Genomic DNA, 26936 nt, shown 5'->3' on the forward strand with positions numbered 1-26936 from the left:
TATGGTATTACTGACACAGTAAATGTGAGACCCATTGCAACCCAAAGCAGCCCTGCCATTTTCCAGGTCATGCTGATTGTATTTACTTTACCATACCCAGCCACTTGACATAATTATTCTACTTTAGCCTTGATTCTTCCAGTTGAAAACAAGCAGGTTCTTATCTTTTTGTGCCAGCAGTTTGCATACCAGAGCAGCAGAGTAACTTGTATAATATTTTTGTACGTAAAGGAAAATGTAAAAGTTTCCTTTTAAGGACTTTGACCATGAGGCCTCTTCATCTCACAGGCTTGCTTGATGGAAGTTTGAAATATTAGACGTGTTTTGCCATCAGCATAGCTTCCAGGGATTTATGCATTGCTTTTTCAGTAATTCAATTCAAAATTTTTCCCTGGATCAGATGAGGTCAGTGGTTCAAGTGCTCCTTTAGTTCCTTTTTTTAGGCAGAAGTTCCATATCCATCTTCCCAATTTTCCCAATTCTCTAAATGACTTTTGTGTGATGATTTTCTTCATGAAGTTGGTTGCTAGAATCATAGAATTCCAAGGGCCCTTAAAGATCATATAGTTCCAATAGGCAGGGATGAGACCCACAGGTTGCTCAGAGCCTCATCCAACCTTGCCTTGAACACTGATCATGGTTCAGAGATTTGTTCAATTAGTTCTTTAAGTATTGGTGGTGAATTTCACCAGCCTTGACTGCCCCTCTGTCATCCCACTGTTCTGTTGTAGTGAAAACCATTTGCATGGACATTTATTGCATTTCATCTCTGTATGAGTAGGGGCTTAAACTTCACTGCCTGGATTATCCCCATTGAGGAGATAAATATAAAAAAATTTTACATTGTGACATTCTCATATGACAGACCTGCAGATTTCAGTCTCACAGACCTTTTTCTTGCTTGTCCTTTGCTCTGTGGAAAGCAAACACTTTGGGTCAGTGAAGTACCACTCCCACAGAGCCAGAGAGTGTTTACCAGGAAACTTGCTGTTTGCCAAAGTAATTTTTCTTTAATATTCCATATTGTACAAGTGGGGCATTTTTTCATCTTCTCTAAGGACACTTTTAGTGCCAAGCAACACATCACAAGCTCTGTTCAGGTTATCAAAAAATCAAGTTAAGGTATATTTACCTTAAAAGAACGTCATCATCTGAGAGCCTGAGTTTATTAGCAAATTACTACTGCTTTCCTTGATTTCCCTTCCTTCCTTCCTTCCTTCCTTCCTTCCTTCCTTCCTTCCTTCCTTCCTTCCTTCCTTCCTTCCTTCCTTCCTTCCTTCCTTCCTTCCTTCCTTCCTTCCGAATTCCTTCCGAATTCCTTCCTTCCTTCCGAATTCCTTCCTTCCTTCCTTCCTTCCGAATTCCTTCCTTTCTTCCTTCCTTCCTTCCTTCCTTCCTTCCTTCCTTCCTTCCTTCTGAATTCCTTCCTTCCTTCCTTCCGAATTCCTTCCTTCCTTCTGAATTCCTTCCTTCCTTCCGAATTCCTTCCGAATTCCTTCCTTCTTCTCTTTCTCTCCTTCTCCCTCTCTCTGTCTTTCTCTCTCTCTCTCTTTCTTTCTTTCAGCACTGCTATAATACCAATCACTATCAGCTCTGTGGACACAGATGGCTCTAATAGCTCACCCAAAAACCTGATCATTCCCAATTAGCTCCTAAACCCAATTTCAAGCCTTTTTAAAATATTTTTTTTTCCTTTTTACCTTTCAATGTTGATGTTTGCCTTTTTAAATCGTTGAGCTACTAATACACATATCTCAACAGTACTTAATTTCTCTGGTTTTACTTTGCTGACCCTCTGCAAACTTTCCATCTGCTCCTTCCCAGTAGCAGGAGTGAAGTGTGAGTGCCTGAGCCATGGATATCAGGAACACAAGCAGCCAAGCCCTGGCACGCATCTGGATGGAGCTCCAGATTGCAGAACAATGGGATTACACTCATTCTTAGAGGAAAACTCAAAGCTGGCACAGGCTGCCCAGAGAAGCTGTGACTGTCCCATCCCTGCAAGTGTTCAAGACTGGGTTGGATGGGACTTGGAGCAACCTGGGATAGTGGAAGGTGTCCCTGCCCATGGCAGGGTTTGGAACCAGATGATCTTTAAGGCCCCTTCCAACCTGAACCATTCTATGATTCTCTGATATTTTCACCAAGCCACTGCCCCTGGTTTGACAACCTGGAGCCTCAGGGCTCTGAAGATTTCCTTGCAGAATGATAAAGCACAAAATGACCAATCTGGCCTTGAAATATCGAGTGATGTAACTGAGAGTTGACCTGACCTTTTGGTTTACCAGCAACAAATTGGTATTTGCATTTGAGGAAAGATGGTTATTTTAGTGACACTGGAGAGTCAACTGCTCCGTTTTCCACCAGAGGGCACTCCTATATTTTCAATGAAAGCAAGTTTCTGAACAAGACAGCAGTTTTGTGTGTGCAGTACAATTCCAGCTGTGGCAGGGCAAAGGGAAAAATGCAGGAGCAGAATGACCTTGTTGCACATCTGCCAGTGCTGTCCATCATCTGGGACACTCCACTGCCACCTGATGGGGCACAGCCAGGCTTCAGAACCACACATGTGACAGGCTGATGTACATAAAAATAAATAACCAGTTCATACACACAGTGTCTGAACTTAATTAAGGGATCTGTGTCTTCCTCCTGAGGAGGAGCAAGGCCACCTGTGTCACCAGAGTTGGTTCCAGATTTCACCGTTTTCCATGGAATATTCCATCCCATGCACAGTCCTGTGGTTTTATCATCGTTCATAAAAATATACATTGTTATAAAAATTAAATCACTTCAGCAGCTGATGCAGCTTGGGTTGATTGTGTAGTTTTGATGCTGTGCAGTTTACATCAATATACAATGCAAAACAGCTATCTGGAGTCAAATCTGTAGAAGCGGAAGAATCTGTTAGTTTAGCTGGACTGTGTCACTGTCAGAGACATATATATTATATGTGTATCCCCATATGTGTGTGTGTATCTCCCTATTACATATTACAGGGCTTTTTAACCCCTTTTTTAGCTTTTTAAACTTGTTTCTAGAAGGATTTTCAGTAATTAGGTAATATGCTTGAATGAAGGAAATCCAGGCACTTTATTGATGACAAAAGAGAAATCATGATTTTGGGGGGAAAAATAAAAAAAACCCTAAGACTCTGAAGAAAAATGTTTCAGAAAATTAGAAGTTTGTTTAATTTGTGCATACAAGAGTAAACCACATTTCTTAACAGGCTCTCTCAAATCTGAATTACTTCCTAAGAGTTTATTAAAGTCAGGTTCATTCTTTAGTTACTGCAACATTTGGCAAAGGCAGTTTAAGGAGGAAATAAGATTTTCTGGTAATTTTAACAAAATATATATGAACAGAGTCAAGAGAGATTGTAATTATGATGCACTGAGCAGTTTACATGTTCTGGCACCATATCAAAAGTGACAGATTCTCACAGCTACTCATAAACTGATCAGGTAAATACTTTGCTCTTCCACTTAAATCAGAGAGAAGGAACAGCCTGAAATCTGACTGTCACACTCAGCTCTGCTCCAAGGAAACATCTCTGTTAAACTGCACCCAGATGAGACAACTCAGGGGAGAGCCAGGCTGAGCTAACACAGGTATAAGCATGTGTCATTTTTCCAATCCTTTCTTCTCACTTGTATTTTTCCTATGGACACCTTTGGCATGGTTTTTGTCTGTCAGAGTTGTTGTTTTCTTTCCCCAGCAGGTTATAGCCCTGCTTTCTGTGGCTGTGTGATGGCACCTTTAGCTGCCTGGTGATGCCTCTCCCTTGTGCTCCAGCAAATGCTTCAGCCACTGTCTGCTCTGCCCTAAATCATCATTCCTAATGTAATCAAAGGGAGATAAGGAATATGGATCTCCTCATGAATATGTCAATATGGGATGTAGCAGATGACCTCTCTGCCTTCAGGATTTGAATATGGGGAAACTGATTCATCTAATGGGACCAGTCACTTTGCTCCTCTGGAGTGTTTCATGATTACTTATCTTAATGTACTTCTTAAACTTTTTCTTTCGACCCACTGCAGAAAATGTGTCAGTGTTTAACTCCCTGACAGTGTCTCCACTATTCACTTCCTGGCTTTTTGATCCAGAACCCTTTTTCTCTGCAGACCCCTCACCTTCCAGCTCCACCCCAGCCAGACCTGTTGTCATCAAAATCAACCTCACTATAGCTACAGGTCTCTTGAACCTGCAGATGATGATGATAAGGAAGACCTGTCCCTGCCAGAGCATGATCCAGACTGCTGGAGAGGGATTCATATAATCAGGGCTCTACTTGAAAGCCATTCTCCTTATTCTGCCTTTAGAAGTAATGGAGGTATTTCAGGTCTGTATTTCACCTTTTGTTCTACAGCAGATGCCTGAGACAGGCTGGATGAGCAGACAAGGTAAATGACTGCCTTGACACCAGTATCTTTTAATAAAGCATTATATGAGTCAAGTCAGTCACTATTCTATATCTCTTTCAGGGTAAGGTCGAGGAAAACAGTTGTTTGGGGAAGAGCTGTAAAGATACGAATGGTACAATTTGTCTATGATAACATTTTGGTCTTAAGGCCACTGGTTTGGCTGTGGTCAGTACAGCTGAACTCTGTCCCTTGAACCATGTCTTCCAAGATGCTGAAGGGCCCTTGGCATTATTAACCTGTCAAACATGCCAAGGCTTTTCTGGAAGGCAATGCTATTTGGTCTAAGCCAAAATAGTGCCAAGGGCTAAGATTATAAAGGCACAGAAAACATTTCAGTGCTCAGACCTGTGTTCTGGCTCTGTGGAACCTGTCACTACAGACAGACACGAAAAAAAGAATGGATGGAAAGGTTTCGGAGGAAGATCTAAAAAAAGGCCTGAAGTTAAGAATAGATTCAGGACATTCCATGGAGAAAGCATTTACTCATCCTACTGTAGAATGCCATCGATGATGGACCAAGAGTGTGTAGGTATCCTCTGAAATACACAAGGAAGGTGTTAGACTGCAATGGACACATGATTCATCTTCTCATCAGTTTGTTGCCTTTGGAGCGTGTTTGATGGTGTCTCCACAAGATCTGTAGGAATGATTAAAATGCACTGCGTTTCCTCTGTGAGAAGCAATGCAAAATCACACTTCTCCACTTCTTCAGCTGCTTAGCTACCCACAATTACCTCATGGACATGTGGGTACGTGCATCTCCCATTCCTGCCTGGATCTCGGGGCTGTTTTTAGTGTGCACTGCAGTTGTTGATGTGTTTCCTGGTCATGAGGAGGGACAACAGTGCACACATCATACGTGTTCCATATATGTGAATACTCAGGCAGGCTGCACAACAGCTATTTTGTCTTTTAACCATGCCTGCTACTTCCCCAGAACTGAGCTGATATTGATATTCCTGAGATTTTCATGGTCAAACTCATTTGCTTTGGTTGAACCCAGAAGCTGTGTGGTCCATCTTGGCTAACCAGGGTCTTCAGTGCTCAACCTGTACAATCTTGTTTCATATTAACTGGTAATGGGTGGGCTGGCTGGCAATTATGGTTTAGCCTAAATGGCCTTATTTGCTGTTATTTCCTTAAATTGAGTAGAAAGGCAACCTATGCATTGTGTATCACCTCCTGGCAGGATGAGCCTCTTGCTCCCACCCACTGACAGGAAAGCAGGTCTGCTGCTGCAGTTCATGAAGTGAACAAAGACAGTGGGGACTCAGGGGAGATGCTTTATGCAGAGGATGAGATCAGGCTCAGGCACCGAGCTGCTTGGGGCGATGCATTATTAAATGCTATCTACTGATATGCTCCTTCTGTGGAGGCTGATTAATGACATCCCACTTTATTATTCCGTATCTTTTATCTCCACCTTGTTTCACAGATGTAGCCGGCAGTACACGGCACTAACCACAGACCCGTGGCACTCATTAGATGGTGGCTGCTCCTCACAAGTGCCATCAGACATGCAATTCCTGTCCCTGATTTTGCTAATGATGCTGGTTAACATGTTGCTGTGTTGCTGTTCAGGCAACCTAGACAACATGGTCTTGTCAGTCTGGAAGTAGCTTATCTTTTACTTATCATTTCTTTTGACACCATCCTCTGATAAGCTGGGAGATAAATACATGACAGACTCTGCAATGTATTCCCCTGGCACTAAAATCTTAGCAGTAGCTCTGTAGAGAGGTTTCATCTAACGAGTGCTTGTTTTGACCTGTTTTCTATTTTGTTTGAGTGTTGCCACTGCAGATCTTAAGGCATGTTTAAACCAGAAACACAATCTTGTTTAGCTGCTCCCCATACCTCAGGAACTGTTGTGTCTTTGTGTGAATATGGGTGTTTAATTCCAGCAGCTACAGGGTACAGGCAAGTCAAGAACATCCAGCTGCTTAAGGTCCTGCTTTTAGCTTTGATGCTATGATTAGAGGAGAGGAGTTACCCCCTCTAAGACAAAACTAACCAGAGGAATATTTTTCTGCTGGGTTAGTGCCTTGGTTCATGTCAGCAAGAGTTAATCAGGCACCAGGACACTTAAAGACAGCTAAAACTGCCTTAATTGCTTCTTATCACAACCAGGAGTGGAATTTGGGGAGGAGGGAGAAAAGGGGTGGATTAGGGAAATGTAGCATCTTCTTAGTACTGGTGGTAATGGTATGAGTCTTGTGTAACCAAAGACTCAAGGTCTGTCCCTCATCCTGAGGCTGCACCTGATCCTGGGAGCTCCATGTTCACCACCAAACCATGGCCCTGAGCACCATATCTTCATAATTTTTTGATTCCACCATTTCCCTGGGCAGTCTGTTCCAATGCCTGACCACCCTTTCAGTGAAGAAATTTTTCCCAATATCTAATCTAAGCCTACCCTGGCACAACTTGACAACATTTCCTCTTATCCTGAGTTGTCCTGAGTTATTCCTTTCTGTGGCTGACTGTCTCTGTACCAGCCAGGCTGTGGATAATTTTCTGCCAGGTTAGGAAGTGAGATCAATTCAGTAAGGAGGAAATGTAGTGGTGGCACTGGGGATGATCTTCCTCTTCCGACTTGTGCAAGCCATCTCAGGTAACTTCACTTCCATGGTGAGGCCAGAACAGCAGTAACATCAAAACTTATGGGAAAATTGACAGCAATTTTTTGATACTAAATGATAATCCCAGCAAACATGGACAAGCATATTATAGGCAGAGTAATAAATGGGCAGTGCCTGAAACTTTAAGCTGAGAAAGTATGAGGGTTTTTATTAACATGTTACAGCGAGTGCTGGTTTGTGGACAGGCTGAGACTGAGATTAAAGGATCCCTACAGACAGCTCAGGGAGACATACAGCTGCTTAAATCCAAATGTGTGGTCCTAACTGCCTCTGATAGCACTCTTCCATGCCAAGGGAAATCTTTAACCCTTGTGTACACCCCAGCACAAAGAGAGTGGAAGGATTAAAACCTTGATTCTTATTAAATTGAAATAGATCAGTTCTTGCTCAATCGTTTGTTGCAATTAACATTTAATTTGGAGACACTTCCCTCTCATGTAAGTCACTGTGTGGGCAGCCTGGGTACCAGAGGATTGCGCGAGCCACAGCTGGATTTCAGGGTCCAGAAGATCAGGTTCTGGAGCATTTCTTGTATCAGCTGAGGCATAGATGCTCTAAGGCCCCTCTATGATCTCAACATGCATCTCTTGACTATAGACCTGATGTTTTCATTTCCAGCTACAAAATAATAAAATGATAAAATACAAACATCTGTAGATTATTTCTGTTTTCTTTAAATTTTGTCTTTCTTACCTGTTTAGCAATCTGATGCAGCAGAGCAGATGGATACTGACATAAAGTCAGGAAATACATCTGAAAATGGCCCAGTAAGAGTAATAAATGGGCAGTCCCTGACACTTTAGTCTGAGAAAGTAAGAGGGTTTTTCTTAGCATATTACAATGATAATTTCTTTTACATTAGTACAATGTTCATTTCTTTTTTGTTTAACACTTATCTAAAAAGCTTATCTGTGGCTAACTGTTGCAGAGAAAATCAATAAGGATTATCTCCATACAAGTAGAAAAGGCAACACCTTTCTGCTCGGATGATTAATATCTCAAGTGCAAGAGTCCCATTTTTTTCAAGGTCATTTTAAAGTACACTGTATTTTTATGATGTCTTTGCTTTTGCAGAATAGTAACCTGGCTGATGCAGACTGTAGATAGTCTGGAACTAGATGCAACATAGGAGGTAGCAGATAATAAAAAGACCACCATAAATGATTAGGAAATTACTATAGGTCTTGACATCTTTGGAATGTATTGTCATTTACTTAAAATTTGTTTATTTTATTCAGAAGAACACACATTTTGCTCCTTTCAACTCACTTTCCCAGAGAACAAATATTACTTTAAAGCGTACACAATATCTTTTTTTTTTTTTTTTTAATTTTGGAAAGTTCTGTTGCCTTGTACAGCCAGGAGAGCTTAAGTGAATTGCAGTCCATGGTTTTGGGAGGGGTTCTCAAAATTTTTCCATCCTCTCCATTGAAACATCATTGTAACTGATCCAGGCTCTAGGCAAGCATTAGAAGTGTATTACATGCTTTTCCTCTTCAGGTTTCAAAACCATTTCTTTAACCAGAAAAAAAAGTCAATCATGTTTACAACTTGGGAGAAGTATAAAATCCATCCACCCATCATACAGCTCTCAGAGGGCTGCAATAGGAATAGGAATATCCACAAGCTTCATAACTAATGATGATACATTTTCAAAATGACATTAAGGTTTCTGTTTCAGCATTGAAAGGATGTCACGACTGCTGGACATCAAATCTGGAGAAAGAAAATCTCCGTTCTGCCTGCCACAAGATTTTTCCAACTGCCATTAAGGGACATTCTCTTTGCAATGGCAAGAGACAGGTCACTGCCTTGGATGAACTGTCCGTGTCACCATGTTCCTCTTAAACCATTGCACAAGTGAGACAATTCCTGCAGTTAGAGAGGAACCTATTCCAAACTAATCTTTGGTCAGGCAGTTGGACAAGGTAGGTCCCTTTTAACTGAATTTATTCTGTCCTATCCTATCCTATCCTATCCTATCCTATCCTATCCTATCCTATATTGTCTACTTTTCCAGAGTGAACCAGGGGCTCCTTCATATGAGACATAATTCAGGCCCTGTCCCAGAGCAGCCAGCTCTCTGCAAGGAGCTCCATCAGGAGAAGGTGAGAAGAGGGAATGAGAAATAATCCCTTTCCACAGGCACTCCCATGGCATCTCCTTGTTTGCTCTGGATCCTTGCTAAAGCTAGGGAGAGTGTCAAGGGTTTCCTCTTGAAAGGTAGAAGGAAGCAGGAGCAGATGGTGCAAGGAGGAATCTGTGCTCTGCTGTGGGGATCCCAGTGTCCACAGGAGCTATCAGGGACAAGGCAAACTGCCTTGCAATATATTGGGAAGTGTATATTTTAATGGCTTTTAAGTCTTTTACCAGCACTGCCTGATTGCAACATGTCCTTTGATATCACGGTCACACTGAGTATTTCTCATGCTCTAGAAACATCAATAGCTGGGCCTCACTTAAAGCAGTGGTCGTAGAGCACAGGGCACAGGATTGTGTCCAGACAGTTCTGGAATATCTTCAGTGAGGAAGAATCCACACCCTCTCTGGACAATCTGTCCAGTGCTCAGTCACTGCACAGGAAAGTAGTTCTGCCTACAGAAATTCTTTTACAGAAGTTCTGTCCAGGTGGAACTTGCTGGGCATCAGTCCCTGCCCGTTCCTCTGGTGCCATTGCTGGGCCCCACGGAGCAGAGCCCGGGCCCTGCCCTGAGCCCCCCCTGCAGACAGGAACAGACAGGGCTGAGGGCCCCTCTCAGCTGTGTCTCCTCTCGGGGCTGAACAGCCCCAGCTCCCTCAGCCTTTCCTTGTCAGGGAGATGCTCCAGTCCCTCCATTGTCTTTGTCACCCTGTGCTTGATGTGCTTCAGGAGCTCCATGTCTCTCTTGTCCTGAGGAGCCCAGAACTGGACACAGCACTCATCGGGTCTCCTTGCCCACAGGGCACACTCCTGGCTCATGGACATCTTGTCATCCACCCAGGACCCTGAGGTGCCAGAGGTCTCTGTCTCTGTGCCCAGCACAGGAGCATCATGGATGTGTGTGTTCAGCTGTGTAGATGTGCCATGTCTTAGTACTTTCATCTGAACCGCACCTCCTGAGTTTGTTACTAAAGCCATCACAACATCCTCTCATCTGAGTGACTCACTGAAGAGAGCTTGTTTCGGCTAGATCAGTTCATAAAGCATCCACGCTATTTAACACTCTACCAGTCACAAAATTACAGGTAAAAACTTTTTTCCAGTATCGTCCTGGTGATCTCAATTAAGTTTATTGACCTTTATTCCCTGGGTCAGATGTGTGATGATTGATTTTTACCTCATTACACTACTATTTTCCTCTTATGAGTGACTGAGAAATAAGTTCTTGCAGTTCGGGTTGCAGTGGAAGGGAATAGAAATCACAAGAAAGACATTGAGGGTCTGGAGCATATCCAGAGAAGGGCAGTGGATCTGGGGTAGGGTCTGGAGTACAAGTCAAATGAGAAGAGTCTGAGGGAGCTGGGGAGGGCTCAGATTGGAGAAAGGGAGGCTCAGGGGGGACCTTCTCACTCTTTACAACTCCCTATAAAGAGATTTTAGCCATGTGGGTGTTGGTCTCTTCTCCCAGGTAATGAACAATAGGACAAGAGGAAATGGCTTCAAGATTGGACATTGGTGCAAAATTTCTTGACAGAAGAGGTTGTCAAGCATTGGAACAGGCTGCCCAGGGAAGTGGTGGAATCACCATCCCTGGAAGTGTTCAAGAGATACACAGCTCCAGTTCTTAGGGACATGGTTTAGTGATGAACCTGGCAGTGATAGGTAAAATGTTTGGACCTGATGATCTCTGAGGTCTTTTCCAACCTTAATGATTCTATGATTTCTTGGCCCATTATTCATGGTAAAGGACTCTTCCAGTAGTGAGGGTAATGGTTCTGCTCACTTCCTACTTGCTAACAACACTGGATTAACTATTGCAACATAATCATTCCGACTTGGACCTGTGCTAATTACTTCATAGTGTAGCAAATCATGTTCCGGCACTCACACCTATGCCCTGGCATTGCCTAATTTACTTTTAGAGTTTTCTCCAGCAGTGTGCCATGGAGGGGAAAAGTGGTGTAAAGAAGTGAGGGCTTTCGGTGGATCGATGTCTGTCCCTACTGGGTCTCATGGAGGGCTTAGGCGGCACTCTCCCAGCACCTTTGTGTGCACACAATCCCACCTTTGCAGGTGGTCGTGAACAGCTGCTCACACACAATCTATGCATGAACCAGAGACAAAGAGGTGAGAGAGGTTCTCTGCATGCAATTCTGAGGCATTTAACGGCAACGCCCTAAAGGAAACAGAGGCAAGAAAGAACAACAACCAAAAGCTCGTGCCCATTTTATCCTGAAAACTCCCAGAGGCGGGCAGAGCATCAAAAGCCAATAGTCTGAGGACTTGGGGGCAGAGGCAAGGTTGAGTGACATAACAGGGGCCAATGGGAAAAGGGATGGGAGGGGGAGAGGCCCAGTGACCAGCAGAATCTAGACAAAGGGAGAACTTTCTAGCAGAGTGTTGTAAGGAGATACCACTTTGAAGGCAACTTGAGGGGTGTAAAGTGGACTTAACCCCTGCAACAGTGGTGGAGATGAACGAGGAAAGAAAACAACCCAAACCGTAAGCACTTTGAGTTGTGAAACTGAACTTTTAAATTAATACTCATCTTTCACACTAGAAGAAATGCCACTGGAATGAGTGAGTCAGACATGTGTGATGAAATTATTCTGTGCCAAGGACACCAGGACTTGAAATCTTAATGACAGCAGCTTCCTTACTAAGAGAGGGCTGGAATGTGAAACCTTTGTAAGGTGAGACTGAAATAATATTTAGCCCCATTGTTAACTGCACAGAAGAACACCTGCTTCCCAAAGGTCACAGAGTGGGGATTGCAGGTCATTTATGCTAATTGTTATTTCTCTCTGAAAGGCAGTCTGATGGAAGGTTGCTTGTCTGACTTCTGGTTTTGCCTAGGAAATCTTTTCACATGAGCTGCTTCTGCTGCTAAATATTTAGGCTCCCTTCAAGATCTAGTGCTAATAAAGTTACAAAGTCAATGAATTTTATTTCATGGTAATAAGAATGAAAACTATAATGGATTGGTCAGTGAAAAATGAGCAATTTAATGACTGATACAGCAAAAGAAGATATTAAAAAAAAACATTTTGGAAGACATCTCTACTTGTTATTAAAAACAAAGTTTCCAAACCTGTGGACCTTCCCCCTTTTGACTATCTGTTGTCGTTAATTAAGCCCTTTTCTCAGACAGTCCTTTTTCATTACAAGGCAGGTTTGGTTACCTGCATTTAAGTGCAATCTTACACTATAAACAGGATTGTTAATTTAATTTAACTACATTGAGTTTATTTTTGGGGGTATTTTTTGTGTTTTTTCATGACTGTGAAAAAACACATTTTACAGTAGAACATATGTCAGCAACAGATTCTAAGCCAGAATAGATCTAGAGGAAACTGCTCTGCTCTCCTAATTTCTTCTAAGAATTACATATTTCAAGCAATCCTGTTTATCTTCTGGCCCGTTAACAGTACAATAGTTTAAAATTTCAATCAAGTTAAAAGTAGTTACATGACCAAGCACTATCCATCTATGCCAAGTACATAATAAGTATATGGAACCACAGAACTTCAAAAATGTTTATTAGATAACATTTTGGGAAGAGAAAGATGATAAAAACTAATAATTAAATATATCTGCCAACCAAACAACAAATTTAAATTAACGTCTCTACCATGTTCTGGACCATTACATAAATAGAATATATACATCATGCTACAGATTTTTCGTGTGTGAGTCACTGGACTGAAGTCAGTCCTTCTCATATGTGGGAGAGGCAGGATGGAATCAGTGTTTGTGGAAGAATTCATTAAGGAGATGGATGTCCAGGAAGGCAAAAGTTGAGCTATTATTTTAGTTCAGTTTTGCATTGGCAGGAGCAGGGCTGTAGACGAAGCACTGGTACATCCTGAACACTTTGCCAGGAGTGTTGGAAAAAAGCATCTTCAAACTTTCAAGGGTTGGCTAAAAACGATTTGAAACACAAAATAAATCATGAGTGGGAAGTGAAAACCTACAGGATGTCCTTTCAGAATAATTTTTCATCAACATTATTTTCTCTCTAATGTTTTTCTCTCTGTTGCCATCTACTCCCCAGCAGTATCCAAACCCTTTGACCACACACACAAAATATGTGGCTCGCTCAAGATTTCTCACTTATCTATAAAGGTGTTTTAAAGCTTGCTTTCTTTATGCTACAGCCTGTGATGAGAATTTGGTTAATTCCATAACAGAAGATAGGAATTGAATCTTGCATTGTGAGACTCAGCCCATATGTTTTTATTTCCTATTAGAATTCTAAAAACTCAAGTTTGCCACTGGCTCTTATCAAGTATGCTGCTACTTCCATTTGATCTGCCACCATTGTTCAAAGGATGAAGAAGGAAAAAAAGTTAATATGTCTCCTCCTTCCCTGGAATTTCCTAGGTTCAAGGATGAGATTTATCTCTCCTGGACATGGAAAAATATTATCTCACATAGGTAAAGAAGCCAGCGTGGTGAAATGTGATTCTCTGATAGTGCTTTTGCCCTAGTATTACGGCAAATAATTTTTTAAAAAATCAATTTGAATAAATTAATTGTTGTGTACGGGTTTTTTTTAAGCATCAGCTTTACCCAGGTTACAATTAAAATGCTTAGAACTTACTGCATAATCCATCCTCACAAGAATTAGGGCAATCCCCACAGGGCTCTCCTTCCTTGTAGGGTGTCTTCATTGAACTTATTAGGTTTCCCCTGAAACACCGATGTTACCAACATAAGCTATGAAGTCACCACCATATATGAGAGGAAAACTTAATTATAAAGATATTTACATTTACACTCAGTTACTTATGTAACTTATTATTACATTTACACTTGGTCTTTGATTATATGTCAAAGAATTTTTACATATCTGTTGGGCTTATTTGGAAATGTTTTGGCAGTGGTCAGAAGGGGGGAATTTGCAGGGATGGCTTTTGTAAGAAGACGCCAGAGGTTGTCTCTATTCCAGGCAGGGCCAGCGTTCACCAGCTCCAGGTCGGACCTGTGTGATGGTGATATTGGCTCTATGATAACACACTCAAGGAAGGGTAAATACTGCTGTGCAACAGCAACCAGAAGAAAGGAGTGAGAATATGTGAAAGAAATAACTTTGCAGACACCCAGGTCAGTGCAGAACGAGGGGCAGCAGATGCTTCAGGCACCAGAGCTGAGATTCACTGGTGCAGCCCATGGAGAGGCAGCTGTGTCCCTGCAGTCCACGGACATCCATGGGGATGCAAAGATCCACCTGCAACCTGTGGAGGACCCCACACTAGAGCAGGACAATGCCTGAAGGAGGCTGTGATCCCATGGGAAGCCCTCGCTGGATCAGGCTCCTGACAGGACCTGTGACCCTGCAGGGGGCGCACACTGCAGCAATCCATTCCTGAAGGATTGCATTGCATAAAGGGATCCATGCTGGAGCAGTTTAGGAAGAACTGCAACCTGTGGGAAGGAGCCAGATTGAAATTCATGGAGGACTGTCTCCATCCAGTGGGAGAGACACCACACTGGATATGGGGAAGAGTGTGAGGAGGGAGGAGAGGCAGAGATGGCGTATGATGAACTGACCAGAGCCCCCAGTCCCATGCTATTGAGCTAACAAGGGGAAGGAGGTAAAGAAAATCAGGAATCAAGTTGAGCTTGGGCAGAAGGTGGGGACTCATAGAAGGTGCTTTAGATTTGGTTTTACTTCTTATTATCCTAGTCTGATTTGACCAGCAATAAATTAATTTTCCCAAGCTGAGTCTCTTTTATCATGAGAGTAACAGGTGAGTGAACTCCCCTGCCCTTATCTTGACCTATGAACTTTTTCTTATATTTTTTAATTCTCCTGTCCTGTTGAGGAGAAGAGTCAGGGAGACGGGGTGAGCTACTGGTGGTCAGTCAAGGTCAACCCACAACCAGATATCATGAATGTGGAAAACTATTTAGGCAGTATTTGAAATCATCACTTTAACATTCCCTTTAAAGTTTTTTGGTATTAATTATAGTCTTTACTGTAATGTACATATTGATCTGCCTTTCTGAACCAAGATTTTAAGTAGAATGTGGAAAATATTTATTTCTAATTAACTATTATGAAAATTAGGATTTTTAAACAAGGGACATTTAAGCTGAAAATCAGTGTCATTTTTATGTATTTTATGCTTTTGCTTGTTTGACAACTCTTTTGATGAGTATGTTTCTGTCTTTTCATATTCCTAATATGGTCTTCAGACCTGTTCCTCGGCTATTGGTGATGTGCCCTGTTACAAATTTCACCAACTCCTGACTAATTTTGAAAATGTAATAAGTACCAAAATCAGAATCAATACATACGCGGGGCAGTACTGGCAGACGTAAAAGTAACTGTACGTAGTGTTGCTGCAGAAGGCTAAACCACATCCAATTTTATAAGAATTGTGCCAAACCATCTGTAGGTATAAGAATAAAAATCATGGGAATATGAAAAATACACATTTGAAAATCATTTAATCACAATATGCATCACAGAAGTGTTTGCAATGATGTCATCACTTTATTTACCTTTTATAGTAAAATATAAGCCCCATTTTACTGAAAACCTGCTTTCACCCCCATTCAACCAAAGGATATTGGGGGTATAACAATAATAATTTAAAACACATGTATAAAAACCATTTTATTTTATATTTATGTCTTCGTTCAATGGAAACTGTTGATGTAGGAATGATGTAAAATTTTGTATCCTGTGTTTTGTGCAGGTACCATAGAAGTTAAGCCATTGTCCAACTTCTCTGAGTCAAAAGGACTTTGTAGACTGCAACAAACCTATTTATATTTCCTTGCAGATATTTTAATAAACCTGTTTTTCCAGTGTCTGGGCAATTTTCAGATGTTAAACAAGTAAGTTGTTTCTTCCTGAAGTCTTAAAATACCAGTATCTTTACTCCTAAAGACACTTAGCCTATTATTTTCATTTTAATTTTGTTACTTTGCCTATTCTTTTCATTCTAATTCTGTTACTTTTAAAGTTTTCATCTTGTTTTGTCAGAATAACTCTCATGTCTCCATTGTATTTTAAAGATGAGAGGGTAAAACTTGCTCAACAAACAATAACATTTATTTGTTCAGCCTGAAATATAAATATATATTAAAAAATACATCTACCTGAGTGTAATGGCCAACCACAGCACCTTTTGTTTTTGCTCCAGTTCCATATTTGAAATTTTTCTCCTCATTGTACCAGGACTGAAGAACATATGACCATGACAACGGGGCAGAGGACATGAAGAGATTTTCACCACATGGTACATCTGAAAAGAGAATGGTGCTGAGAAAAAAAAAAACAAAAACCCAAAACAAACCAGCAAATGTTGGGATCATTTCCATAGAAATTCTCAGCCTAAATGGGGCAGCAGGGTGTTGTTTTTTTCCAGTTAAATGACCTCACCCTTTGTAAATAGTGAAGCTGTCACTTGACCAGTTTGCAGCATGGCCTGTTTGGCTGGTGGTTGGTTGTTGGCAGATTTTCTGCATGACTGTAGGAACATCTGCACAGGTGCACCACAGGTTCGTGACTGTAATTTTGCTATTTAGAAGTTGCCAACCTAGTCATTACTCAGGTCACAGCCCAGTAATCTTGGGAAAACCCCAATAATCCAAATTTTATTCCTGGTATACAAGAAAGTGTCTACACTGCCTTCACCTAGTGTTTGTATTCAGGTCCAACCCCACTGCATTAGTCCTTAAATGGGATTCATCTGGGCAAAAAACAGAGGATTTGGATTTTAGGAAAAAATATGGGCAGGACTGTCCACATCTTAGATATGGTGTGGTTAGGAGTCAGTGAGCAGCACACTGGGCTGTTAACATGGTACAGCTGTAACTTCAATATCCAGTGACTGACTGAAGTGTTAATCTGAACTTCAAAGACAGTTCTAGATTGCAATTTGCCAGGGGATTTAAAAGTCTGCTCTGAGAAACTATGCTTAGCACCACCAGCCAGTTCTAGACCTTCTCCATTTGCCCCTTTCTTCCCAGGTATTTTGAACCAGCACATGCAAACTGATCTCTGCCCTTAAGTGGGTCTAGATTCTCTTCATTCTGGTGGATATTTTAGGAGAATATGCTTTATTACCATGATTTTTTTTTTCATCTACTGTAGAAAATGGAATATACCTATGTAAAACTGATGAAATTTTTGATGGGAAATGGAATTGAGCTTTCCTCACTCACTGGGCAGATTTCTACCTAGAAATTTCCCTTTGTCCCATGACCAAAAAAATCAAAATGGAATATAAATTGCGTTTCATTCCCCCCCAACAAGCAAAACCCCAAACTGGTCACATCAATAACATCTATGAAGTTGTTCAGTTCAACTCATGCTTCACTTACTGGTTCTCCTCAGATTAGGAGGACTGTGCCTTAAAGTACATTGATGGGCCCAGTTTTGGGCATTCTCTGCAGCTGGAGGACACCATTCCTTAACGAATAAAGAAAATATTTGTGACATACCTATGAATAACCTCTCATAAAGGAGCAACATTTAGAAATTACATTTAAAATAAGATAAAAGTCAAATGCAAAATCCTTGTCATCCCATTTTTTGACGGGAGTGGTAGGTAGGAATAAAGTTACTTGTTACAGTGAGGATGCTGTAACACGATGTATCAAACAAGGAGGGCCGTGGAAAAGAAATATATATGGACCAGTTCTTGATAGATGTTTCAGAGATGTTTATTTCTGCAGCTGCATGGCTGGGGCTCTGCCAAGGAGCTGCTCAATCATGGGACCTGAGGGTCCTTCTGCCCGCGCAGGGAACACAAACCAACCAATGGGGAATGAGGCTGACCAGGGGCAGGGAAACCCCGTGTCTGTGCCCTCAGGGCCCCTCTCCCAGGACCCCACGGCAGGGGGGAAGGGAACCCGACATCTCACCTGTTTATTTTTAACAAAAAGAAATTTAAAACTTAACATTGAAAGCAACGAGGACAGTTTCAAAACAAAACAAGCCACCCTCCTGAGTCTTTAAATGTCCAAACAGATTCTCTGGAACATCTTAAGGCTGGCAGAAGGGAGACAGGACTCTCTGAGCATACTTTGTGGGGAAACTGAGGCAGGAGAGGGTTTAATTTCTTCCCTCCCCCTTTTCATCCCCCCCTTGGCATCAGAGAGGAGTTGTAGGGAAAGGGAATTGTATAGGGAAGCCATGAGGTGAAAAATGGATTAGGAATAAACTGGGGATGGGGTAAATTTAGGAAAGGGTTCATATTAGGTATAGGGTAAAAGGGGGAAGTAGGCTGTGGGTAGGGAAATTGCTGGGATGGATATTGTTTATAATTTTATGCATAACGACTGCCTTTGACTGGAATACCTCCAGGCCCAGTAACATTTGCTGCTTGTAAACCCTTCTTTCCTTGCACTATATCAAATTGTACAACTTCCCCATCTCTTGCACTTTGCAGGTAATTTTTAAGGTTATTTCTTTTAATGGCAGTTCTATGGATGAATATGTCTTGCTGGTTGTCACATCTCATTAAAAAACTATAATTTTGTTTAACATTACACCATTTTACTATTCCTAAAACCTTAGCTACAGTGATCGTTTCCTTTTTCCGAGTGGCTGCTGTTTTGTCTCTCTGCGTTTTTGGTTTCTCTTTCGCTTTCGGTCGCTCCCGTGTTGGAATTGTTGGGGCTGCTCGTGCCTGCGCGCTCTTCCCGGGATCGCGTTCGGGGCCGCGCGGGCCGGGCCGGGCTGTGCCGCTCAGCTCTCTGCGCTCCGCCGCTTCTGCTCTCAGCTGCGCTGCCGCTTCTCTCGGTCAGGCATTCACGGGGCTCGCTCCACCACGTGCTGCGAGGGGCTGGGTGGGCACCACTGGGTCGCACGGCTCCCGCCGCGCCTCATTCTGCTGCCCACACTGCAGCTCGCATCGCTCTGCCTCACTGCTGCTCAGAGAGGGCTCGGTCCACGTGGCCTGGATGGCACAGACTCTGAGGCACGCTTCCCTTCGCCAAGACACAGCTGACATTGCTCAACAGTCTCGGTAATTAAATAATATTCACCAAAATATTCTTCCATCAGCATATATTTTGACTCAAAAATTAACTGTGTCCAAACGGTATTCCAGAAGTCTTTGGTAAGAATTAATTCCCAAGAAACATAGAAAAAGTTCTTAAACAACCATGCCAGGAAGTGTTTCAGTTCCTTTTGAGGTTGAATTAAGCTAAAATTTACAAATCGTTGTTCAAGAATCTTTTCAAGTTTAAGATAAATGTCCATATGCGGCTCTGAGAGCCAAGAGTCTTCCCACAGTTCCTCCATAGTTTAGATATGGAACAGCAAAACAAAAACAAGAAGAGGAATCCAAAGTTTCTAGGGTTTACTCACACAAATCTAGGGTTTACTCACACAGGGATCGGGGATCGTTCTGCTCACAATTCTCCACCATTTGCTACAGTGCAGATACTGCAACACGCATATCAAACAAGGAGGCCGTGGAAAAGAAATATCTATGGACCGATTCTTGATAGATGTTTCAGAGAGATGTTTATTTCTCCAGCTGCATGCCCGGGGCTCTGCCGAGGAACTGCTCAGTCACAGGACCCGAGGGTCCTTGCCCACGCAGGGGAACACAAAACAACCAAAGGGGAACGAGGCTGAGCAGGGCCAGGGAAACCCCGTGTCTGTGCCCTCAGGGCCCCTCTCCCAGGGCTACATGGCAGGGGGGAAGGGACCCTGACAGTTACTGTGCGCCCAGGAAATAGAAACTGTGAAGTCTGATGAAAATGTATCTGAAAGAAATTAATAATGCTATGTATATTTTCTTTTTAATTTTCCTTCAAAAGAAAGAGATATTGTTCATACACCACAAAATTTTCCAGACTTTTTCCTCCTCCTGCCCAGCTTTATGTTTCTCTTGGTGCTGGCTGTGCACATTCCTTAGGAAAGGTGTGGATATGGAACTTGTGGCTAGACAAAATAATGTGACCCTGCATACAGTCCTGTATATCTTATAGAGTCTACTACTCATTAAAAATAGATTTAGAGCACACAACTTACCATCTTCATCATGTTGCTGGCAGTTGGTTTTACTCCTTTCCTGAGGGCATTATGTCTGTCAACAATCAGCTTCTGCTGCTCTGCTCTGCTGCTTGACAGAGCACCAAGAGCTTCAGGTTCCTAAATTGAAAGAAAATGTATTTCTGTTTTATTTGAATGTAACTACATCCTGCATCTTGTGTAGGAAGTATTAAAACTCTAAAGTATCAAAATGTTAATATCAACCTTGTGAGGGAGGAAGGACTCTGCTTTGTCTCCTGTCTCTAGGGGTGCTTCCATGTGGAGCAGCATTTCAGTGGTTCCATAGTGTAGAGCTTAGCAATAGCAACAACGCTGATTCCTGTATTTTATCTTCCAACCCTCTGTGGAGGACTGAGATATTCTGGAATGCCTCATGTGCCTGTAGATTCCTACATTTAGGCAACACAATCAGACTTATTTACTAATATTATAATTTCCTAATGAGATTTTGCAGAAAAAGGATCTGGAAATCATCTGAATGCATGAATTGTGTTTATGATGTGTTTCTCTTCTGCCTCATTTTAAACATCCCTATCAATGTTTTTCTATTGAAGAAATCTGTTGTTTAATGACAGGATCATAACAGGACTCTTGTGGTACTTCATCAGGACATCCTACTGAACAGAAAATGTCAATACCTTTCATGCCATAGATTTTCTTCCATTTCTGTAATAACTGATAACATTTCTCATGCTTTTCATGTGTTCTCTAATTAAAAAATAGCCATGGGAAGAACTCAGCTTCCTCTTTACATCCATTCTCAACCAATCTAGACTGCAGCATGGAGAGCAGAAATAGAAGAATTAGGGGGAAATGCCATCAAGCCATCAGTCACATTCAGTGTTTCTGAAGCAGAAGTAGCAAACTACAAATTTCAGACTAAGTATGGGTTGGGAGGAATGACTCTGTGTATGCATTCAGGATGTTAATTTAGCTGTTTGAGGGAAACCAGGGATACTGCTGAGTGCTAGGACTGTGAGCAAAGAGAGAGGCACAGACCTCAGGACCTGTAGGATGAGAAAGGAAAAGAGGTAGGTAAATGAAATCTGTAAACGTATGTGGAATTAATGGGAAGAGTGCTGGATCTTTGGGAGGTCCAGGCTACTGGATCTGTGCACAGAAACTTCTGGAAAATACTGTTATCTCTGACCCAACTCACAAAGTAATGCTGAATCTTTAGATGTTTTTTTGTGCAAATGTAGAACCAGGTGACTGCTTTGAAATGAAGCAGACTTCGAGGATAAATGCTTTCCAGATCCTAAATATCTCATCAGACTCTTTCCGCATATGTTTGGTGTGCACAGGAAATGCCATATTCAGTCAGTCTACAAGTGCCTCAGGGCTCACCCAAATTTTCCTAATAAGAAAAAAAACAAAAACAAAAAACAAAAAAACCAAAAAACCACAAAAACTTCCCTACCTGTCCAGTGGATGGAGGTAGCACAGCTGTGACACACAGGAACACCACTGTTAGAATCATCTCTGAAAAAGTGAGAATGAGGAATTAATTTATTTTTTACAGAGCTTTCATTTCTCTGGATACATTATACATCTTTGTCCTGTGTGTTTGCTGGCTTTTGCTCAAGTTCCTTTTCTTTCTTTCTTTCTTTCTTTCTTGTTTTCTTTCTTTTTCTTTCTTTCTTTTTCTTTCTTTCTTTCTTTCTTTCTTTCTTTCTTTCTTTCTTTCTTTCTTTCTTTCTTTCTTTCTTTCTTTCTTTCTTTCTTTCTCTTTCTTTCTTTCTTTCTTTCTTTCTTTCTTTCTTTCTTTCTTTCTTTCTTTCTTTCTTTTTCTTTCTTTCTCTTTCTTTCTTTTTCTTTCTTTCTTTTTCTTTTTCTTTCCTTCTTTTTCTTTTCCTTCCTTCCTTCCTTCCTTCCTTCCTTCCTTCCTTCCTTCCTTCCTTCCTTCCTTCCTTCCTTCCTTCCTTCCTTCCTTCCTTCCTTCCTTCCTTCCTTCCTTCCTTCTCCATTATTAGAATTAAAATAATAAAATTAATTTCTCCTCTTCATTTCCAAATTTCTATGGATCAACTCCTTTTTACATCTCATTCTTCCTGCTGTAATCCTGGATGAATATCTCCACAAATATCCACAGTTATTTTTGCTGCCCTTTCTGCAGGAATCCTACTGCTCATCACCAAACTGTGGAATGGGATGGGATGCTGCTCTTAGCTTGCTTCTGCGTCTAGGTTAGTCTGAAAATTCCCCTGCTCCCCATTGCTTGCTCTGACTGGAGTGCTTCAGTTGAAAGGGGAATTAGACACTGAGTCCATGTGACCTGTGCACTCGGGTGTAGGAGTCAGGATTCAAACCCCATTCAAAACTTGATCACCAGCGCAGTGAAATCTTGCGTGTGAGCTGGGGCAGAACCGGGAAACACCTTCTTTCAGGAAGCTTTTTTTGTTTTTATCTGTTTTAAGACAACTCTTGTTTATATTGCAGATAATGAGGAATGACAACAGAAATTAGAGCCTTCTCTGACATTGTAATTCTTGGTGTTTCCTATGCAGGGCCAGGAGTAGGACTTTGATGATCCTTGTGGGTCTCTTCCAACTCAGGTTATTCTACAAATATCTGATTCTAATTGAAGAAGCATCCACCAGGCTCTGGAGTCCAAGACTGCACTTGCCTGGGAGGCTCAAAGCACCACCCCAGTGACGCAGGAGGTCACTGCAAAGTTCAGGTATCTGCAGTCAGTCACATGAGTTACATTCAGCTTGTTTCTGCTCAGCTACCTCAGGCAGACCAGCAGGTGACGAGTGGAATTTACTTGTTCTGGCAATTTTCCCAGCCTCCCACTCCAAGGGAATTTATGGGCATGTTACCACAGAGCTGTATTATTAACTTAACTTGCTTGGGTTTGAGGGGCTGCTGCCTTTAGTTTTAAATTATTCTTGGGGAGAGGCCAGTAGGGTTTGCTGATCCTTTCATATTCAGCAAAGCCCCTTTACCTCGGGGCAACCAGTTTATATAAAACACAAGGTGCTCTGGAGAGTACTGGTACTTGTGGAGAACACATGATTAGGAAAAACTACCTTTTCCAGGTGGGACAGCAAGGCCTCTGCTCCTCACCAGCTTTCTTACCTTGCACTGGGAGTGACCCACAACGCCCAGCCTTAGGCAGGGATGCTCTGCTAAACAACAAAGCCCATGGACTATTACTATGGGCAGCTGCAGCTCAGAGGCCAAAATACTGGAAAGACTGGTCACATCTGTCCAGTTAAACTCTCACAACCTTCAAAATAGAGTGGCTTATTCCAAGCACTTGTAGTTGAGGGAAAACCTAGTTGATCCACAGGAAAACATACGGACACTTAACAGAATAAGCCGCTGATCTCCTGTTCTTAGTACTGCTTTATGTCCCTTGCTTTAATTTTGACGTTATCTGTGCCTCCTTGAAGTGCTTTAGAAGCACAGGATTTCTTTCTTATTAATTTTTCTAATGCTTATTTCTCAGAGCCATTCCAAAACTTTGCACTTTATCTGACCTACGTGTTTAGCAACAAAAGGTTATACTCCCAATATCATGAAAAAAATATGATTTTCACTTAATTTCTAACTGGAAAGTAAATAGAAGTGGGGGTTATTTTTAGCTGTACTCAAGTTACAAGCAAAAATATGTCTTTTGAGTGCAAAATATGATGAGATGCAAATAGAAAACAACCCCTTTTGCACGTAAAACACATTTTAAAGGAAAAATAACTCTTCACTGAAATTGTGAAGCTTTCTATTTTGCAAACCAAGCTGAAAAAGCTAACTTAGAGACATGGGCAAAGTATTCATTCACAGTAATATTTTCTATGAATTAACTTACAATTAAATATAATTGGTAATTTAATACATGATACAAGTTTCAAAATGCCATTGGAATGCTTTTTAAGACCCAGTGGGTTTCCCGCTCCAAGATATTAACATACTTTTGGCAATCCCACTGATTTCAACCAAATGCTTACAGTTTATGAGATGTAAATTTAATTGCTCTGCATTAATTTCTAGGCACCGGTCCTAAAATCAGTCTCTCTCTCCCCCTCCCTTCTTCCCCCTCAATCAAACATAAATCAGGACATGTGCCAAGTCTTACTGACTTTCCTGCAAATCCATCTGTATACCGGGATCTGCCACTGAAAGATGGTGCTTTAGCATCCCTAGTTTGTATGACTTTGGCAAACTCATGTGAATATGTTTTTCCCATCTCTCCTTCTTAAAAAAAAAAAAAAAAAAAAGGTGTACTTAAATTATTCATTTAATTGAATAACCATTACCAAAAAAATCCTCATTATTTTTTATCCTTGAAAAAGACCTGAAATAGAATAATGTCTCTGTCATTGTACTTGTAGAGCATTATTGCACAAAGTCCTACTCAGCAGCCACTTTGCAGAAGAGGAGTAAATTAAACAAGGTGGTAATTTCTCCACTCTGAAAATGGTGGTGATAGAAACATGAACCAATAGAACTTACTGAGCTGAATAAATATCCCATTCAATGTGTTTTACTGTCTCTCTGTCCTTTTCTCTATGTACATATAATTTACTAAGATGCTGCTTTCTTCATACAGGTGGCTTTTCTTGTATATTTGATTGTTCATCCATTTTCTCTACCTTTTTGTTTTAGCTTGTGTTACACTATTGCCTAAATACTCCTTATTTTTCACCAAATAAAATCCTCTTCTGTGACTGTCCTAAATTTTTCAAGAAGTCTTCTGATGGTAGGTGGTATTTTAACACATGGGAAAAATCATAATACTTTAAGCCAACAAATCCTACCTTCTGTTTCCAGGAAGATCAGGAGTTTCTTCCGTCCTTCTTCAGGTAGTTACGGAATTGTCTGGAATTCTTCACTGGAGGGTGATTTATAGCTCTCCTGTTTCCTGATAGGACAAGGTGGTTCAACGTCACCGGTATTACAACATTCAGGTAGTGACCATATAGAACAGCGTATTTTTCAAGTGCAAATTCATCCAAAAAGGAGGTTGGGTGCTTGTGTTCAATTTTAATTTCCTCATATTTCTTGTACTGGGAGATGGAATTCTCTGAAACGATTTTTGGATGTATTACACCTTAAATGTGAAATTTGCAGTCAATGGGAGCACCGGGTACAACTCTCTCTGCTAATGATTGACACATCCAGTTGTAGTAACATTTGATCCTAATCTCCAGCAATGCAAATAAACTCAGCTGGCTACTGAGTTTATTATTATTATTATTTGGCAATGTCTGCAGACTGACATTGTGGTAACCAAGATGGAATCTTGCCCATCGATTTTTCCATGGGGGTTTAAGAAGTCTTGGGCCAAGTACCTGTTCATGCTGTGGCTTCTTTATGTAGGTCCTGGAGTGTAAAAGCCAAAGAAGGAGACAAGGATATTTCTGTAATTTATATTTGGATATTGGATAAAGAATCAAAGATTACTGTGTGCACTAACATTAAAAGACACATTTGTTTTGGCATTTCCAGGTGAGGTGGGATGGATGGAACACTGCCAGATCAGAAGGGCATTTTTGTGTGCACTGACTGCTTCTGTCCACATTCAATCTGCAGTAATTGCTGACCAGAGCAGCTGTCATTGCCTACTTTTATATCAAATGTTGCCATTTTTCTATTTAAATTCAGATCTGCACTCCTCATAGTCACTCAGCTCCTCCCTGAGTCCCTCTTGTTGTGCCTTCAGAACAGGCCTTTTCTTTTCCACACCTGGGAAAGCAACACTTTGGCTCTGCCAGACATGATGGCAATAGGGTGGTTTGATGATTTGTAATTATATGGAGAGGAACACACCATCAGCAAGTTTGGGGTTGACACCAAACTGCAGGGAGGAGTCCATATGCTGGATAAAAATCATTCAGATTAACCTCAAAAAGCTGGAGACGTGATTTGACAGAAAAGGTCTGAAAGCAAACAATTGAGAGACAGCAATTGTCTAGGGAGCAGCTCTACAAAGATACTTTAGGGGTTTGACTTGATCATAGAATGGTTTAGCTTGGAAGGGACTTTAGAGGTCATTTACTTCCAATCCTCCCACCATGGGCAGGGAGGATCTGAGAGGTCTTTTCCAGTGTAAATGATTCTGTGAGAAGTTGCACAGGAGTCATCATGAACCACAAACTGCACTGCATAGTGCACCTACTGAAAATAGTGATTAAACCCACTTTTCAGCAATTCTGAAACAGTGGTGGGACTGTTGTGTCCAGTTTTAGCATCCCCAGTACAAGAAAGGCATTAACAGAAGGGAGTAAACCCAGGAAAGAGCTACTGTGTTGGAAAGGGAGAAGGCAGAGATCAACTCTTTTACAACACAGACTTGAGGTTGAACATGGTGTTGGACCAGATGAGCTTCAGAGATCCTGTGCAACCAAAACTGTTCTAAGGTTGTGTGATTTTTATGTTGTTTACACTGGAGAGGAACAAAGTAAGACTTGTCATATTTCTTGTTGACAGATATGACAGTTTAACAAATTACAGTGGGAACCTCTAATTGCTGTATGAGAAAACAAGTGTTATTAGCATAATCATTATAACCATTACTAATGAAAAGGTTCTATGCAGGTGATCAGTGAGCAATGGATCATAAGGTAAAGTCTATGTCCTATTACACTTGTCAGTCATCTCTCTGCCTAATATACTCTGAGACCTCGTGAATCACCTCCCCACTCAAGTGTAAGAGCTGCCTATAAACCCGAGAGAATGATTCAGAACAACAACCTATC

General features: G+C 41.4%; 1 protein-coding gene across 1 annotated transcript; it reads right to left on the minus strand.

Annotated features, from left to right (window-relative positions):
* Positions 1 to 11371: 11371 nt before the first annotated feature.
* LOC309570157 (cysteine-rich venom protein TEL1-like) lies at positions 11372 to 25161 on the minus strand (the record flags this gene model as incomplete). The annotated part of the gene is given in 9 exon segments (XM_082276786.1): positions 11372 to 11385; positions 13813 to 13901; positions 15513 to 15607; positions 16323 to 16468; positions 17550 to 17637; positions 20215 to 20334; positions 21656 to 21717; positions 24996 to 25044; positions 25048 to 25161. Coding segments are annotated over 9 exon segments (777 nt in total), but the record flags the coding sequence as incomplete, so codon positions are not given.
* Positions 25162 to 26936: the final 1775 nt, after the last annotated feature.

This window comes from Coloeus monedula, assembly GCF_965178545.1.
Source record: "Coloeus monedula genome assembly, chromosome: 2".
In the NCBI taxonomy this organism is placed as follows: domain Eukaryota; kingdom Metazoa; phylum Chordata; class Aves; order Passeriformes; family Corvidae; genus Coloeus; species Coloeus monedula.